The sequence below is a fragment of the Osmerus eperlanus genome, chromosome 9, assembly GCF_963692335.1.
Source record: "Osmerus eperlanus chromosome 9, fOsmEpe2.1, whole genome shotgun sequence".
NCBI classification, from domain to species: domain Eukaryota; kingdom Metazoa; phylum Chordata; class Actinopteri; order Osmeriformes; family Osmeridae; genus Osmerus; species Osmerus eperlanus.
In genome coordinates this window covers 4508597-4525223 of record NC_085026.1, presented here as the reverse complement: position 1 = coordinate 4525223, position 16627 = coordinate 4508597, and the positions used below count along the sequence as shown (strand labels likewise).

Genomic DNA, 16627 nt, shown 5'->3' with positions numbered 1-16627 from the left:
GGATGAAGTATATGTACACGAGGAAAAATAAAATAGAAAAATAAGATATCCTACACGTTGTAAGCAAGAAGGCCAGCTGCTGGAAAGTCATTTAATTTAAGTAATACTTGCGTACATTTTCTTGTTATTTAAGTTGTTAGGTTGGACATTATGATAATAATAAACACCGAAAAGGAACTGAAATTTCACTCAGTTATTGTTCCTAGTAGAACTTCACTCGGGATGGACTTCTAGGAGTAGTTTCTCGTGACTGCAACCTTCTCGAGAGCTTTCATCCTAGGATGGTTAACATGCAACAAGGCAGATATGGATTATAACTTTATGTATGTAGTAGCCTTGTGCTCAGTAGATCGTTAATGAATCTAGCTTCAAAACCAATCGAAATATCAATGTTCCGACCTGAAATCCATGTATCAAAGGCAAGTATCTTATTAACCTACGCTGTCAATGTTAAGGGTACATTTGTTTTGTAGCATGGGTTAATTTGTGTTATTGTCTTTTTGGCCCAATTTACCAAAGAAAGGAGAATGACTAACTAGGGTACTAAGGCAGTAACATCGAGAGGGTCAAGAGTTCGTTATTAATTTGTATTGCATGTGTTGAATGATGCATTTTGTGCATCTACATGATGTCCCTATGTACTATTTCCAAACAGTGAGAATCCAGGACGCCAAACATGTCTTTGTCAAGGACCACATTGTGTTCAGGGAAGCTGCTGAGGCCTCTCTGGCAGCAGAGCCTCTTGGCACCCTCTGCTCCTCGTATGACTGTGGCATGGAGGACTATCTGGAAGGGAGAGTACAGACGGCCAGGCCAGCCCACAGACAAAAGCCTACCATGGAAATATTTCAAATTCGACTTTGCTAAAGGCATGGAGGGGATATGGAAGCATTTCTCCCTGCTGAAGGAGGAGTTTCTGGCTCCCATAAAAGGCCCCCAGGGCCAGCCGCTGGCGGAGCACATGCTGGAGCAGACCAGAGTGATCTGGGAGTTCAGAGGACCGGAGTCTCTGGAGAAGTGGACCGTCTCCTCTGACCGGGAGATGGGTGGACGGAGTGAGGCTTATCTGAATCTGGGGAGGAACAACACCACAGGCCTGCTGTACGGAACACTCTGCACCAACCCTCCGAGGGACGGGGAGACTCGCTACAGCGGCTACTGCTCCTTACGCTCCCAGCAACCAAAGGTGGGTGAGCACTGTAACAGTCATCAGAAAAAGTCCATGCAAACTACATTATGTTGGTGTATCAGTGTTTTTCACTATCAGTGTGCCCTTCTATGCTACTGTGAGGTTTAACATTGTGTAATGATTGTCTGATTCCACACTGTGCAAGGAATCTTTTGAACAGACTAACCCTTTTAAAGACAATATGCCAGCTATAACTGTTTATCGACTCCCCCCCCCAGGGTTCATTTGATAGGATAAAGCACCTTGACTGGACGAACTTCAACACCCTACACTTGCGTATTCGTGGAGATGGACGTCCATGGATGATAAACATTACAACCGAAATGTATTTCTCTCACATGAAGAATGACATATACAGTTACTTTCTGTACACCAGAGGTGGACCTTACTGGCAAGATGTCAAGGTAGGTGTCTGGAAAGATATTAGACTGTCACAAAAACATCTTCCCTTGGTTTAGAACATTACATTAAATATTCTTCTTCGCAGATCCCATTCTCGAAATTCTTCCTTTCAAATCACGGAAGGATACAAGACGACCAGTCTTGTATCTGGTTGGACAAGGTAAGATCTGAGCAAATCATTTCAGATGTGGATAGCTTTACAGTAACATGTATATATTTTTATATTCACACACTTTGTCCCCCCCCCCCTTCCATAGGTTAACACTATTGGATTCACGCTGGGTGATAAAGTGGATGGTCCATTTCAGTTGGAGATTGACTTTATTGGTGCATGTAATGATAAAGCTCACACAGAAGAGTTTGCATACGAACTGTACAAGAGAAACCCAGAGGTCTGAGCTGGGATGGAACCTCCCCTTACTGAAGTCCCCACGAAGAAAGGTGTTGTGTTGAATATTAAAATCCTGAATCATTTGTTTTAGTTTGTATGATGGAGTGGCTGAACATGCTTCACTTTCTGTACATGAATACATAACCTTGGAGATATGTCTTGCTGTGTTATCATATTGTACCGTGGTTCTGAAGTAAAGTAGCTTGTCCTTGTCAGGCCTATCGGGACCTACATTTCTTTACTTTGACCCACTTCAAAACACAAAAATAACTATACATGGATGTTTCTTAACAAATGTCAGACTTAGGAGCAAAGCATGTGTTCACTTATTACACAAATATCCAAATACATAAAAGGTTTAACTCGATATAAAATACACAAAAGGCAACTAAAATATTCAGACAGGAAGTTAAACTTTTTCCCCACAACTGTCTGTATGTACTTCCTCTAAACGTAAAAGCAAAGTTGTTAGAACGAAAGAGGGATAGAGCATTTACTAAATATCAGTGAGTAGAAATGATCTACAAGTACACACAAATATTACCAATGTCTTATGGAGTTTGGACATTGGAGTCAAGCACATTACACAAAACTGCATACTAGAACAGAGAAAATGTATGCCACTAAAAAATACAGCACAATGACCCCAACAGGCAACAAAAACACATTTAAGACATGGTGAGGCCTCTTCTGGCCCCTAGCATATTCTCTTTTTTCTGCTTCCTGTCTTCCTTATGTTTCGTTCTCCGTTCTTCCCTATAACAAAGACCACGGGGTTGACCAACAGTGATAGTACTTAGTAAATTCAACATTTAAGAATTGAAAAGTGGGTTCCTATTACAATGAATTATGATCTTACTACTGATTCCTCACCTTGTATGGACCTTGTGCTGTTTGTAATTCTTCTGATTAGATGGGATTTCCACTGAGGTCTCCTGGGTTGGTCCAAACGGCCTCAACTTTCCTATGAAAACAGTAAACTGTCAGGCTTTTCCATACCCAGTTGTGCTTCTCACAACAGAGAACACGGAGGACAGCTGAGCCCACTGCTTACCCTTATGAGGCTTGTAGGACAGGGGACGAGAGAGACTAGCTTTCAAATCAAATGTGGATTTCTTGTTGGTCCCAGGGGTGTTTGAAATACTTGTGTTTCCGTTAAAGACAAATGTTGATCCTTTAATGGAAATACATGAACAGTCTGTCATATAATCAAGAGGCAAGTCTGGTGGAAGAATGTATTATTTATGAAGTTGTTAAAGTGAATGTTACCTGGAGTCTTTGTGGAAGATAGACCAGACATCTTGATTTCAGGCTTCCCCTTCACTTTAGTGTCCTGTCCTGGAGTGATGAGGTCCACGCAGGGAGACAAGCGTGCTGGGGTCTTCACCACGGCCCTCTTCTGCTCGTTATCCTCGACAACTTGAGAGAACCTGCACGCAAAACGAGATTACATTTTTTTTAATCAAGTGTTATGAGACTTGAACACACTGATGTTGAACACACAGCACTTAACCTAGATTGGTTTCAGAGCAGGGATGCATGCAGAGTCCCGAGGAGCAAAGTCGACATTCCACATCAATTAAACAAACCAGGACACCCATAAGCTCCAGTGTCTCGGTCATAGAAATCGGTGTATGAGGGAGCCTAACCGAACATTGATCCTGCGAGTGGAGAGGACGGATGGTCTGAATGGAACGCTGTCCTTCAGGGCAGGCTTGTTGAGCTGGGTGTGTCTGCGTCTGCCTGAGGAGGGCTTCATATCCACAGATGCAGGACTGAACAGGGAGGCTCTGCTGGACTTCTTCAAAATACAGAGAAGAATTACCCCACGAAAAAAGGCAGTGGATAGCTTTTATCAAGTTAATTAACCAGCACATTCATTACTATAATGAATTTGACAAAGTTGCAGAACTTACGCGTTGAGGGTTTCCCTCTGCCGGCTTTGAAATAGTCTTGTCTGAGAGCAACTACAAATAAACAACAAAAAACTGTTCTTAGATGAATACACTAATAGGGAAGACCCAGCCATGTCATCCAGTCGCCATTGCCTTCAGTTTTTACATAAATACGACCAGGAGTTGGCTTGAAACAACCTCCCAACTTCTTGTGAAAAAGATGACAACATCATTATACAGTTTATTACCTTCAATTCCTTTACTGAATTTCTGAACACATCCATCTGCTTGGTCTTCCTCTGGACATATAAATCAATAGACTCCATCTTGTTAAAGTGTGCCTCGTGGAGCTTTTTGAAGTCTGAAAAGGATAGAGCCACAATTTAACATTTTCTTTCATCTGAGAAAAACAACCTATTTATGCTGGGTGTGCAATGAGATGGATGGGCTGTGAGGTGGCTGCTTCTAAAAATTATGTTTACTGAGAGGAATGTCCCACAATGTACTCTAATTACATTGACAATTGGGGATAGGTATAGCTCAGGAGTAGAGCTTCTACCTAAGACCAAGAAGTCAGATAGTTGTGTCCAAGATAGTTGGACACAAAACACTCACCCCCTTGCCTACTTACGCCTGCAGGCTGTGCACACCCACTTGGGGATGAAACCAAAAAGGCTACAGAAAGATCTGATATTTATATAGTACATTCTACGTGATGGAAAACCTTGAACTAAATATGCCACAGACAGTGACCTCCCCAAAACTCTCACTGTGCACCAGTGGGATTTAGTGACTTTGTCACACTTCTTTCCTTCTTTGAACAACTGACGAGAAGTCTCATCAGCAGCTGCTGATGCGGTGAGAGACCAGGGGCCTGTTTTAAGCAAGGGGGCTGACACAGACCATGGTGTCAAAACAACAAGGACCGCACTATTAGCAGATGTTAACAAACACTTGGATCAAATCGAGTCTGATCCTATGTTCTGCTTTGCAACCTCACTGGATCCCAGATGTAAGGGCAGTCACTTTAAACAATGCACAAAAGCAACACTTGAGGAGCAACTGATGACAGGCCTGCTCACCAAATTATTTTTTGTATCATCATCTGCCCATAATTTCACAACTGGTGCATCCCTAATTGCTTGTATAGAACACAACATCAATGCCACATCTCAGACAATGGCCATTGGTCAACTAGGAAATTGTTGACACAACTTACTCGGCGTGGTGGGCTTCAACATGGGCTTAGTCCTCTTCAACAGGGCCTCATGGCGGGGAATTTTTCCTGCTTTCGTCACTTTAGGCTCCCCAACTGAGTGAGAACGGTTCACAGTCAAAAACAAAACAAAAAAGGGTTCAGTCATTAAAAGCAGGTAGGTGATTTGATTAACATGAACCACTAGCCTGTCCATTTCACAAAAGAGGGAGTTAATAGTTTTGGTGCTAACCTTTATCGCATGTCGCAGGCACTGTGTTTGTGGCTGTTTTTTCCGGCTGTATGTCAGGCTGTTGAGTGGAAAACACACGCCTCTTCTTGGCACTCATAGTCTGAGCTCCAGAATGGGAATCTTTCTCGTCAGTCTTTAAAACAAAACAATTTTACTGACCAAAACTCGCCATGATAGTTTAAGAATTGTGTTACTAGAGTTACTTATTGATGATTATTGTACAGTAGGACGTTACCTCAAGTGCTTCGCTTTCTTTATTGACTTCCTCGGAGTTCTTCCTCTTAAATGCTTTACCACGTCGTTTGGTAACGAATAATGAAGTTGTGGTAACTTGCTGATCAACCTGGTTGTCGTTTGTGTCATCGTCGTTTGGTGCCAAGCCTCCATTCAAGTCTGTTTCTTGTTCAACCTGGTGTTGCTGTTCTTGGTAGTGCCGTTTGAGCGCTTCTCGCAGCTTATCAGCCTTAATGAGGGGAAATAATACGATGAGCAAGTTCAACGTTAGTAGATCATGCCCAAGGAACGTCGTAAGGCAAGCTCTACAGTCGTCCAGATCTAGATAGTCTAGCTACTAGTAGGTGGCTAGGCTAACAACAAGTTAGCAAGTCTAGTTCGCTTATAAGCTTTACCTTCATATTTGCCTTGAGTCCAGCTTCTTTAGCCAGACGCCGTAATTCTGCATACTTCATACAGTCTAAATCCATTCTGATATCCTTGCCACTAAGTGCTAGCTATCTCGGAATGAAAACCTTTCTCTTACTACTACAGTCTTGTATCAGTATTAAGCAACTTCTCTTTAACCGCGCTTAACGGTTTGAAATCCGATGTTTCAAAGTATTGAAAATTAAGCCTAGTGATTGGGTCTCCGATGCAGCTGGGAGTTTCTCAACCAATAGAAACTCGTTCTCCCACTTCACTAATTTTGAATGAGATGCTGATGAATTTGGATGCCGGCGACCTCCTGCCCCGTTTCCCGGAGAGTTCAGTTCAGTGAGTTGACGGGATCGTTTTATTTATACAATGTTGTACAATGGGTGTCATATAAAATCGCATGCAGTTTGATACATATGAACGGTAAAATATAAACACTGCAGTAAAGGAAAAGGTAGGCCTAGTGCACACTGTGGAGACGAGGTAATATGTCACTGTGGCTTAGTTTCAAGTTTTATTGTCAGGTGCACAGAACAACACAAGGTCAGACTGGGCACTGACATTCTTGGGACAAGACAACGCAAGCAACCTAGCATAACATAACATGTAAGTACTAAGAACATAGATTACATCTATGATAAGCTCAAATAAAATTGAAAAAAATAAAATAATAATAATAATAGTAATAAACATCCTATTATACAAAAAAGTATGCAATATACAATAATACACATTATACATTAATACACATAATGACCTATACTAACCTTATATACCTATACTAACCTTATATACCTATACTAACCTAAGACAAGACCTATACTAACCTAAGACAAGTGGGGTACAGTTAGTGCAATAGTGCAATATTGAGCTGAAAGTGACAATGTGTAAAGTGCCTAGAGAGAAATGTATCAATGTAACAATGTAAAGTGACTAGTGAGAAATGTATCAATGTCCATTCAGAAGCCTGATGACCCTTGGATAGAAACTATTGTCCAGTCTGCTCGTGCGAGACTGAATGCTACAGCAGCGCCTGCCAGAAGGCAATGGGATAAAGAGACTGAAGAATGGGTGCTAACAGTCTCTCAGGATCCTGCTTTCCTAAGGCATCGTCTGTGGTAGGTGTCTTGAAGGGCTGGGAGCTTCCTGCCGATGATGAACTCAGCAGATCTGACCACACTACGTAGGGCCTTGCGGTCCCTGTCTGTGCAGCTCCCATACCACACTGTGATGCAGCCAGTCAGTATGCTCTCTATAGTGCATCTGTAAAAGTTAATGAGGAGGACTGAGTCCATGCCAAACTTCTTCAATCTCCTCAAGAAGAAGAGGCGTTTCCGGGCCGCTTTGACCACCTTGTCCGTGTGAGCAGACCAGGTGAGATCATTGCTGATGTTCACCCTTATAGGAACCTGAAGCAGCTGACCTTTTCCACTTCGGATCCGTTGGTGCTTAAGGCCCACAACGTTTTAAAAAAAGAAGAGAGAGAGATAGAGATATAGAGAGAGTCAAATACAATAAATTCGTTTATGCAGATCTGTTCTTCACTCATACTAGAATATAGGGAGTGTTTATAATATAATTGCCGTTTGTTCCAAGACAACAATACGATCTTCTTTTGAACTGCCCTTGATTCAAACAGTGCTCAACTCATCCTCAACACATCAATAAACAATGAAACGAGTAGTTCACAACTGGATTTTCTTCTTTCTCGTTTTGTATAATTATTTTGTATTCCGTGATTTGTTGTGAAGTGTGTTTTATTTTTGGCAACGATGCTGTGGAGAAAATATTTCACAAGTTTCAGCAAAGAGGTCGAACATAAATTAGAATGTATATACTTAAATGTAAAATAATGTAAAATATAGGCTTACAGAAGGCTATATATAGACGGCCGAGACTGGGGCCCGTTGATCCGGATGACAGTACTTGGGTATGAGAGGCCGTATAGGCCATAATTCATACTTGGTCTCACATACATGCCATGACCTCACATATATACCATTATACTCTCACATATATACCATTATACTCTCACGTATATACCATTATACTCTCACATATACACCATTATACTCTCACATACACGCCATGACCTCACATATATACCATTATACTTTCACATATATACCATTATTCTCTCACATATACACCATTATACTCTCACATATATACCATTATACTCTCACATATATACCATTATACTCTCACATACATACCATTATACTCTCACATATACACTATTATACACTCACATATACACCATTATACTCTCACATATACACCATTATACTCTCACATATACACCATTATACTCTCACATATACACCATTATACTCTCACATATACACCATTATACTCTTGCACATAAACTGGCATACTCTCTTACACACACAAAAATACCGTCTTATATGCACCATCATACTAAAGTATGACAATATATGTAAGAGACAAATAGTATGTGTGAAACAGAATGTTACTATATGCAAGAGAATAACAGGATGTGTAAGAGAGAATACTTATCTGTGAGAGAGAATACTTGTCTATGTGAGAGAGAATACTTGTCTATGTGAGAGAGAATACTTGTCTATGTGAGAGAGAATACTTGTGTATGTGAGAGAGAATACTTGTCTATGTGAGAGAGAATACTTGTCTATGTGAGAGAGAATACTTGTCTATGTGAGAGAGAATACTTGTGTATGTGAGAGAGAATACTTGTCTATGTGAGAGAGAATACTTGTCTATGTGAGAGAGAATACTTGTCTATGTGAGAGAGAATACTTGTGTATGTGAGAGAGAATACTTGTCTATGTGAGAGAGAATACTTGTCTATGTGAGAGAGAATACTTGTCTATGTGAGAGAGAATACTTGTCTATGTGAGAGAGAATACTTGTCTATGTGAGAGAGAATACTTGTCTATGTGAGAGAGAATACTTGTCTATGTGAGAGAGTTTGATTGAAACGGAAGGCAGTTTGATTGAAAAGGAAGTAGTACTGAATTCTCAGTTCCTGATTGGCTTACACATGAAGAAGGATTTGGGGTAGATGTAGCTAACGCCCACCTTCCCTATCAAGACGAGACTGAGTGACATGATAAGATGGCAGAGAGTGGGCGGCTTAATGAAGCCATTGGACTCATTAATAACATTTTATTAACATTTTATTAACATTTTATACTCCAAATGCTGCGGCGTTATTGTAGGGAGGACAGACCCGTTCCTGAATTACGTTTTTACAGTTATTCCTGGGGAAATTATGGAATTAAATTACATATTAACTATACTAAAATACTTGTGCACAATAATATTTGCTAAATGTAGACGTTTTTAAAGGTTTTTAATTTGACCTCGAAGCCTTTTGTGAAAATGAGGCTAGTTTCACGACAGCGACTTTGGATGTATACTAGGCTACTTTAACATGTTAGCTGATTAGCCAGTACGAGTGAGATATGTATACAGTCACATTAACAAACCTCTTCTTTGTAAACTTAAATACGATGGGAACACATCACATTAACAATTCCAAAACGCACCACACGCCAAACAATTTTTTTTGTCAAGCGTCTCTAAACTCAGATTCCGAGTCGGATCCATGAAGCTTTCGTTGCAGTGAATGGGTGCGGGCACTCATCGGGCATAGGGGCCTACACTCAAATAGGATCTTAAAAGTCCCAACTGGAAAATGTTGTGAACAGATTGACATCAAGTTCAGTTTGTGGCATTGAAGTTTAGGTTAATAGCCAAGGGTGTAAAGACCACTCGGCTAATTAAAGACGTCAACGGTTAAAACCCCAGTGCCACGGGACGGTATTCACACAGGCATTGGCTTTAATTTAAATGATAGTTTGTTTCATCAATTGAAAAACTGATCTAGGACTTTTGACTCAAGTAGTGGGGGTCGGTATAGCTTCCTAAACAACTATGGAATTCTACATTTGAGTTTTTTAGTGGATTTGCTTGAATCGTTGTCAGAAATGTTGGAATCAAAGACGACAGCCATCCACAGTGGCTATTTCTAACGCTAACGATGAAATGCGCCGGCTCTTCAGACCTGGATCAGGTGCATCACGGAGCGGCAGCAGCACTCTGTCAGGAGTCTTAACCGAAATACTGCGGAGTTTGATATTGGGATTGCGCCATCACTTGGCTGGCATTAAGACGAGCTCCTGACAGAGTGCTGCTGCCGCTCCTTGATGCACCTGATCCAGGTCTGAAGAGCCGGCGCATTTCATTGTCAACGTTAGCGTTAGAAACAGCCCCCGCGTATGGCTGTCGTCCTTGATACAACATTTCTGACAATGACGCCTTAGGATTTGGAGTATGCAAAATGTTATTGATGAATCCATCTTGTCATGTCACTCAGTCTCGTCTTGATAGGGAAGGTGGGCGTTAGCTACATCTACCCCAAATCCTTCTTCATGTGTAAGCCAATCAGGAACTGAGAATTCAGTACTACTTCCTTTTCAATCAAACTGCCTTCCGTTTCAATCAAACTCTCTCACATAGACAAGTATTCTCTCTCATATAGACAAGTATTCTCTCTCACATAGACAAGTATTCTCTCTTACATAGACAAGTATTCTCTCTCACATAGACAAGTATTCTCTCTCACATAGACAAGTATTCTCTCTCACATAGACAAGTATTCTCTCTCACATAGACAAGTATTCTCTCTCACATAGATAAGTATTCTCTCTTACACATCCTGTTATTCTCTTGCATATAGTAACATTCTGTTTCACACATACTATTTGTCTCTTACATATATTGTCATACTTTAGTATGATGGTGCATATAAGACGGTATTTTTGTGTGTGTAAGAGAGTATGCCAGTTTATGTGCAAGAGTATAATGGTGTATATGTGAGAGTATAATGATGTATATGTGAGAGTATAATGGTGTATATGTGAGAGTATAATGGTGTATATGTGAGAGTATAATGGTATATATGTGAGAGTATAATGGTATATATGTGAGAGTATAATGGTATATATGTGAGAGTATAATGGTGTATATGTGAGAGTATAATGGTATATATGTGAAAGTATAATGGTATATACGTGAGAGTATAATGGTATATATGTGAGAGTATAATGGTATATATGTGAGGTCATGGCGTGTATGTGAGAGTATAATGGTGTATATGTGAGAGTATAATGGTATATACGTGAGAGTATAATGGTATATATGTGAGAGTATGATGGTATATATGTGAGGTCATGGCGTGTATGTGAGATCAAGTATGAATTAAGGCCTATACGGCCTCTCATACTTGGGCGCCACCTACATGCCAGTGTAAATATTAACAGACGCAGCGGATTGAAATCAGTTCATAAAGCAGCGCCGTCTCACATACATTGTCGAATTTCAATTCGTTGTTTTCTTCAAGTATTCATTATTATAAGAGGTTCAGAAATTGATTTTGTTTTTGCTATCATTGGTGTAATTTATATTCTGAGTAGGCTACTTGTACTATGTTATGTTATGCCCGGTTGCTTTACGTTGGCTTGTCCTAAGAATTTCAGTGCCCAGACTGACTTGTGTTGTTTTGTGCATCTGACAATAAAATACTTAAAATTTGTACTTAAATACGCTACATCTATTCCTCAAAATCTCCAAATTCCAGAATCACAGTACTGCGATGAATTACTTCTTGCTTAATTTAAACAATATAGGAAGCCCCGCCGTGAAGCAGGGCATCAAAAAATTGGTTGATACTCGTAATGTCCCTCTCCACGGAAATCTTTAGTAAAAGGCGAAAGATTTATGCGATCTGAAGAGAAACCAGAGTGTACTGCCTTTCTACAATCTCAAAATGGGATGCCTTTCAACGACATGACATTCTCAGTTACGGTTTTACACAGATTTACATTTACATTTCAAACTTAAAGTCAAAATCTGTGAATTAACGTAGGCAATTCTACTTGAAAACTAAGGTAAATGTACACCGACAATCGCAACAATTTATCTAAATATGCAAGAGCAGTCACAAACGAATTGAATGATGGGAAATATTTAAAACACTTCCTGGATAGTTTGAGGAATAGCGTACTTTCTAGTGGTAGGATACACATTATTAACTAGAACACACTGAATTCAATAAACCATATAAGTGATGGCCATGTAAAGCATCCCTTCTAAATTTGTATTTTACTTCCTACGCAAGCCTAAAGTAAGCTATGTGTTGCAACGTGCACTGCCATCTTCACACTGCATGTAGGCTACTCAGCACTGCAGAAAGCTCCGCATACGCCCATACGCGTGTCCTTTCACGAACACGCTCCTGCAATAAATGCGCAAATGTATTAAGTTATCAGTAGCAAATGGCACCATCGAGAGCGGCGACGTCGACAAACTACAATAATCAGAGACAACATACATGATATAAAATAGGCTAATAATTCATCGTTTGTCCAACATAGGCTATTCGATGAAAATGTTTCGTTATGGCGACATCTAGTGATCTGAAAGGCTGGTTCAGTTAGTAGTTACAAACACCTACGCTACTGTGTAGCCTACTATCAGCTTTCAGGGATAGCCTACATGTTTTTGGATATAATGGATAAGTAGGGATAGGGTGTTAGTATGGCTGACTTGGATAAGTATTTGAGACTAGAGGATAAAATAGGTCCGTGTACCTGGTGGCCATTGTTTTTTCTATTTTGCAACCCGTGTTGACAAACTCAAAATAATGTTCGCGTTTTCCATTTTCAACATCTTCCGTCCGATCAAACATACCACCCAGCCTCGTTGGCTGACTGCATAAGAGTTAACCATGCATCCATCTTCTCTCTTGCCCTGCCCTTCCCTACTCTACAGGTGTAGTTTGGTGTATATACAGTTCTGTGCAAAAGTTTTAGGCACAAATTGAGTAAAAAGTAAAGCTATAATGCTTTAAGAATTAATGGAAATGTAAAGGCTAAACCCTTTTTTTTGCACTTGCAGTATTGCCGCACAAATACAGAAGAAGAAAAAAGGTCAAATGCATGTACATATGAAAAGACGAAATAATGTACAAAATGTTGTAGGCTTAAGACTTTTGCACAGTAGAGTAAATACAGGGTGTTAGTACTGTAAATGTTCTCCGGTGGTGTCTGTGGTCTGGAGTTTGTGAAATAGTTGTTTGTTGGCCCCTTCCAGTAACGTAAGGGGGTGTCATATTCTGAACTGTGTCTGCTTATGAAAGGCTGACACAACAGCATCACTGCAGAGGTACACATCTCAGCTTGACTCCAGTCAGTGTTTAAAGATCCATGTTTCATTAGCTGTGGTTAAACTGACAGCAGAAACGTTAGTATTTCCGCCAGGTTGACTTGAGGAGCCAGCTCAGTCCGTGTTCTCTTGGCTGTGGTGGAGAGAGCTCGCAGTACCAACACACCAGTCACATGAAATATCCAGTCAAAGCCTGAACAGAAACCCAAATGGAGATGACAGGACCACAGAGCCTTCCTGACAGTGGTTGTACTTCCGTATTCAGGGAAAACCCATTTCAGAAGAGGCATTTCTCTCTATGGCTCTAGGTTTATAGTGCGAGCAAATCAGAGATAGTTTGGCATGACTGCCTTATGTGAAATACGTAGTACTAAGCGTGATCAATACACTAGCATTTCCTAACTCGCCATGGTATGTGAACATATGTTTCAGACAGTTAATTTTCCCCAGGAGGGGAAGTGCACCGTTCCTGGAGGTACTGCAATACCAGGTCGATGCGTGGAGTGGACGGAGCAAGCCCCTATTCCATCTCCCTGTTCCAAAAATCAATTTAATATATGGTCCCCGGGTAGGGGACGTATCAGATATTAAACTGATAAGAACAGATACTACACTTGATCTTAGCCAAAAGGCCGAGAAGCGATACCCGACTGCCCCTCGAGGAACCGGAGTCATTTCCAGGAACGTCATATTAATATAGGGCGTCACGATTGTACTAATTGGGCTAATGAGCTACATAATCCGTAAAAAAACTAAACGGAGTAAAAAAAAAACACATCATTAGCAAAGGAAAATCGCTTTAATCAACGTGTAGTCTTTGAAAACTAACGTGAAAACGTGGTGTAGCTGTCACGTGATACACGTCCCTCCAATTGGAAATGAAAGATACAACTATCGAAAACAATCGCAGTTAGGCTACTCTTCCGAGAAACAACCGGCCAATAACGTGTACATTATGTATTGGTGAAATATTTCGTATTTTCGTGGTAGCCTATTTGAACACTGTTATGATAGCTCACGGAAGAACAAACAACAGCCATGCGAACAGCGGACTCTGGCTACGACAAAACCCTGCCATCTGCTGGGCATCATATAGAACAGCAGCAAGAGACTGAAGACCGGACCGTCACGCTGTTAAGCATATAACCAACATGGGTGATATGCATTTTGGCCATCAGTTGGGACAGAAGATCAATCTTGTCTGAATCATTTATGCAAAAGTGGAAAAGGATGTGCAGTGTAAAATCACATTAGCCCTACTTTAGTTACCTACAAGTTAACAAGTTGCCTTTTACGGTCGAATAGAAATGAACTGTCGTCTCTCTCAGATGTTAATATTTAGGGAACAAATGGAACCCCATACCTCGCCGGCTATTAACTCAATACCAGCACGCGTTTGCTTATTACCATCGACCTTGTTATCAGTTTAAATGGCTGATTATGATGCGCAGCTTCAACGCCTCTGCATGATAGTTCACTAGTTATCCTCCTAACCGTGTGTGTCGAATTCAAAGGCAACTTGTTAACTTGTAGGTAACTAAAGTAGGGCTAATGTGATTTTACACTGCACATCCTTTTCCACTTTTGCATAAATGATTCAGACAAGATTGATCTTCTGTCCCAACTGATGGCCAAAATGCATATCACCCATGTTGGTTATATGCTTAACAGCGTGACGGTCCGGTCTTCAGTCTCTTGCTGCTGTTCTATATGATGCCCAGCAGATGGCAGGGTTTTGTCGTAGCCAGAGTCCGCTGTTCGCATGGCTGTTGTTTGTTCTTCCGTGAGCTATCATAACAGTGTTCAAATAGGCTACCACGAAAATACGAAATATTTCACCAATACATAATGTACACGTTATTGGCCGGTTGCTTCTCGGAAGAGTAGCCTAACTGCGATTGTTTTCGATAGTTGTATCTTTCATTTCCAATTGGAGGGACGTGTATCACGTGACAGCTACACCACGTTTTCACGTTAGTTTTCAAAGACTACACGTTGATTAAAGCGATTTTCCTTTGCTAATGATGTGTTTTTTTTTTACTCCGTTTAGTTTTTTTACGGATTATGTAGCTCATTAGCCCAATTAGTACAATCGTGACGCCCTATATTAATATGACGTTCCTGGAAATGACTCCGGTTCCTCGAGGGGCAGTCGGGTATCGCTTCTCGGCCTTTTGGCTAAGATCAAGTGTAGTATCTGTTCTTATCAGTTTAATATCTGATACGTCCCCTACCCGGGGACCATATATTAAATTGATTTTTGGAACAGGGAGATGGAATAGGGGCTTGCTCCGTCCACTCCACGCATCGACCTGGTATTGCAGTACCTCCAGGAACGGTGCACTTCCCCTCCTGGGGAAAATTAACTGTCTGAAACATATGTTCACATACCATGGCGAGTTAGGAAATGCTAGTGTATTGATCACGCTTAGTACTACGTATTTCACATAAGGCAGTCATGCCAAACTATCTCTGATTTGCTCGCACTATAAACCTAGAGCCATAGAGAGAAATGCCTCTTCTGAAATGGGTTTTCCCTGAATACGGAAGTACAACCACTGTCAGGAAGGCTCTGTGGTCCTGTCATCTCCATTTGGGTTTCTGTTCAGGCTTTGACTGGATATTTCATGTGACTGGTGTGTTGGTACTGCGAGCTCTCTCCACCACAGCCAAGAGAACACGGACTGAGCTGGCTCCTCAAGTCAACCTGGCGGAAATACTAACGTTTCTGCTGTCAGTTTAACCACAGCTAATGAAACATGGATCTTTAAACACTGACTGGAGTCAAGCTGAGATGTGTACCTCTGCAGTGATGCTGTTGTGTCAGCCTTTCATAAGCAGACACAGTTCAGAATATGACACCCCCTTACGTTACTGGAAGGGGCCAACAAACAACTATTTCACAAACTCCAGACCACAGACACCACCGGAGAACATTTACAGTACTAACACCCTGTATTTACTCTACTGTGCAAAAGTCTTAAGCCTACAACATTTTGTACATTATTTCGTCTTTTCATATGTACATGCATTTGACCTTTTTTCTTCTTCTGTATTTGTGCGGCAATACTGCAAGTGCAAAAAAAAGGGTTTAGCCTTTACATTTCCATTAATTCTTAAAGCATTATAGCTTTACTTTTTACTCAATTTGTGCCTAAAACTTTTGCACAGAACTGTATATACACCAAACTACACCTGTAGAGTAGGGAAGGGCAGGGCAAGAGAGAAGATGGATGCATGGTTAACTCTTATGCAGTCAGCCAACGAGGCTGGGTGGTATGTTTGATCGGACGGAAGATGTTGAAAATGGAAAACGCGAACATTATTTTGAGTTTGTCAACACGGGTTGCAAAATAGAAAAAACAATGGCTACCAGTAGCCTACACGGACCAATGTAGTTTAGGGTGTCTGTGTATGTTATTGGGTGTGCTCAAGCCTTCGG

The 16627-nt window shown here is 40.9% G+C and overlaps 2 protein-coding genes and 3 non-coding genes across 6 annotated transcripts; 2 read left to right on the top strand and 3 right to left on the bottom strand.

Moving 5' to 3' along the window:
- The first annotated feature begins 3 nt into the window (after nt 1-3).
- On the top strand, nt 4-2337 carry ndufaf1 (NADH:ubiquinone oxidoreductase complex assembly factor 1). 2 transcript variants are annotated; one of them, XM_062469844.1, is made up of 5 exons: nt 4-423; nt 660-1186; nt 1408-1593; nt 1677-1751; nt 1849-2337. In XM_062469844.1, the coding sequence occupies exons 1-5, from the start codon at nt 357-359 to the stop codon at nt 1987-1989; spliced, it is 996 nt and encodes a 331-aa protein (XP_062325828.1). In that variant the 5' UTR covers nt 4-356; the 3' UTR covers nt 1990-2337. The 2 variants fall into 2 exon arrangements, with proteins under 2 accessions (XP_062325828.1, XP_062325829.1); XM_062469845.1 differs by having other exon boundaries at nt 5-419; nt 656-1186.
- Nucleotides 2272-6137, bottom strand: nusap1 (nucleolar and spindle associated protein 1). Its single transcript, XM_062469843.1, has 11 exons — nt 5955-6137; nt 5561-5788; nt 5326-5458; nt 5097-5189; nt 4126-4238; nt 3899-3949; nt 3632-3783; nt 3252-3412; nt 3037-3156; nt 2856-2946; nt 2272-2738 (listed from the first exon to the last, which is right to left on the bottom strand). Exons 1-11 carry the CDS (start codon nt 6027-6029, stop codon nt 2651-2653), a joined length of 1305 nt encoding a protein of 434 aa, XP_062325827.1. The 5' UTR covers nt 6030-6137; the 3' UTR covers nt 2272-2650.
- Nucleotides 6138-11650: 5513 nt separating this feature from the next.
- Nucleotides 11651-11766, bottom strand: LOC134027247 (U5 spliceosomal RNA). Its single transcript, XR_009931453.1, has one exon. It is a non-coding gene; the product is annotated as a U5 spliceosomal RNA (small nuclear RNA).
- Nucleotides 11767-13638: 1872 nt separating this feature from the next.
- On the bottom strand, nt 13639-13829 carry LOC134027242 (U2 spliceosomal RNA). The gene has a single exon (XR_009931448.1). It is a non-coding gene; the product is annotated as a U2 spliceosomal RNA (small nuclear RNA).
- A 1514-nt stretch (nt 13830-15343) lies between these two features.
- LOC134027231 (U2 spliceosomal RNA) lies at nt 15344-15534 on the top strand. The gene has a single exon (XR_009931437.1). It is a non-coding gene; the product is annotated as a U2 spliceosomal RNA (small nuclear RNA).
- Nucleotides 15535-16627: the final 1093 nt, after the last annotated feature.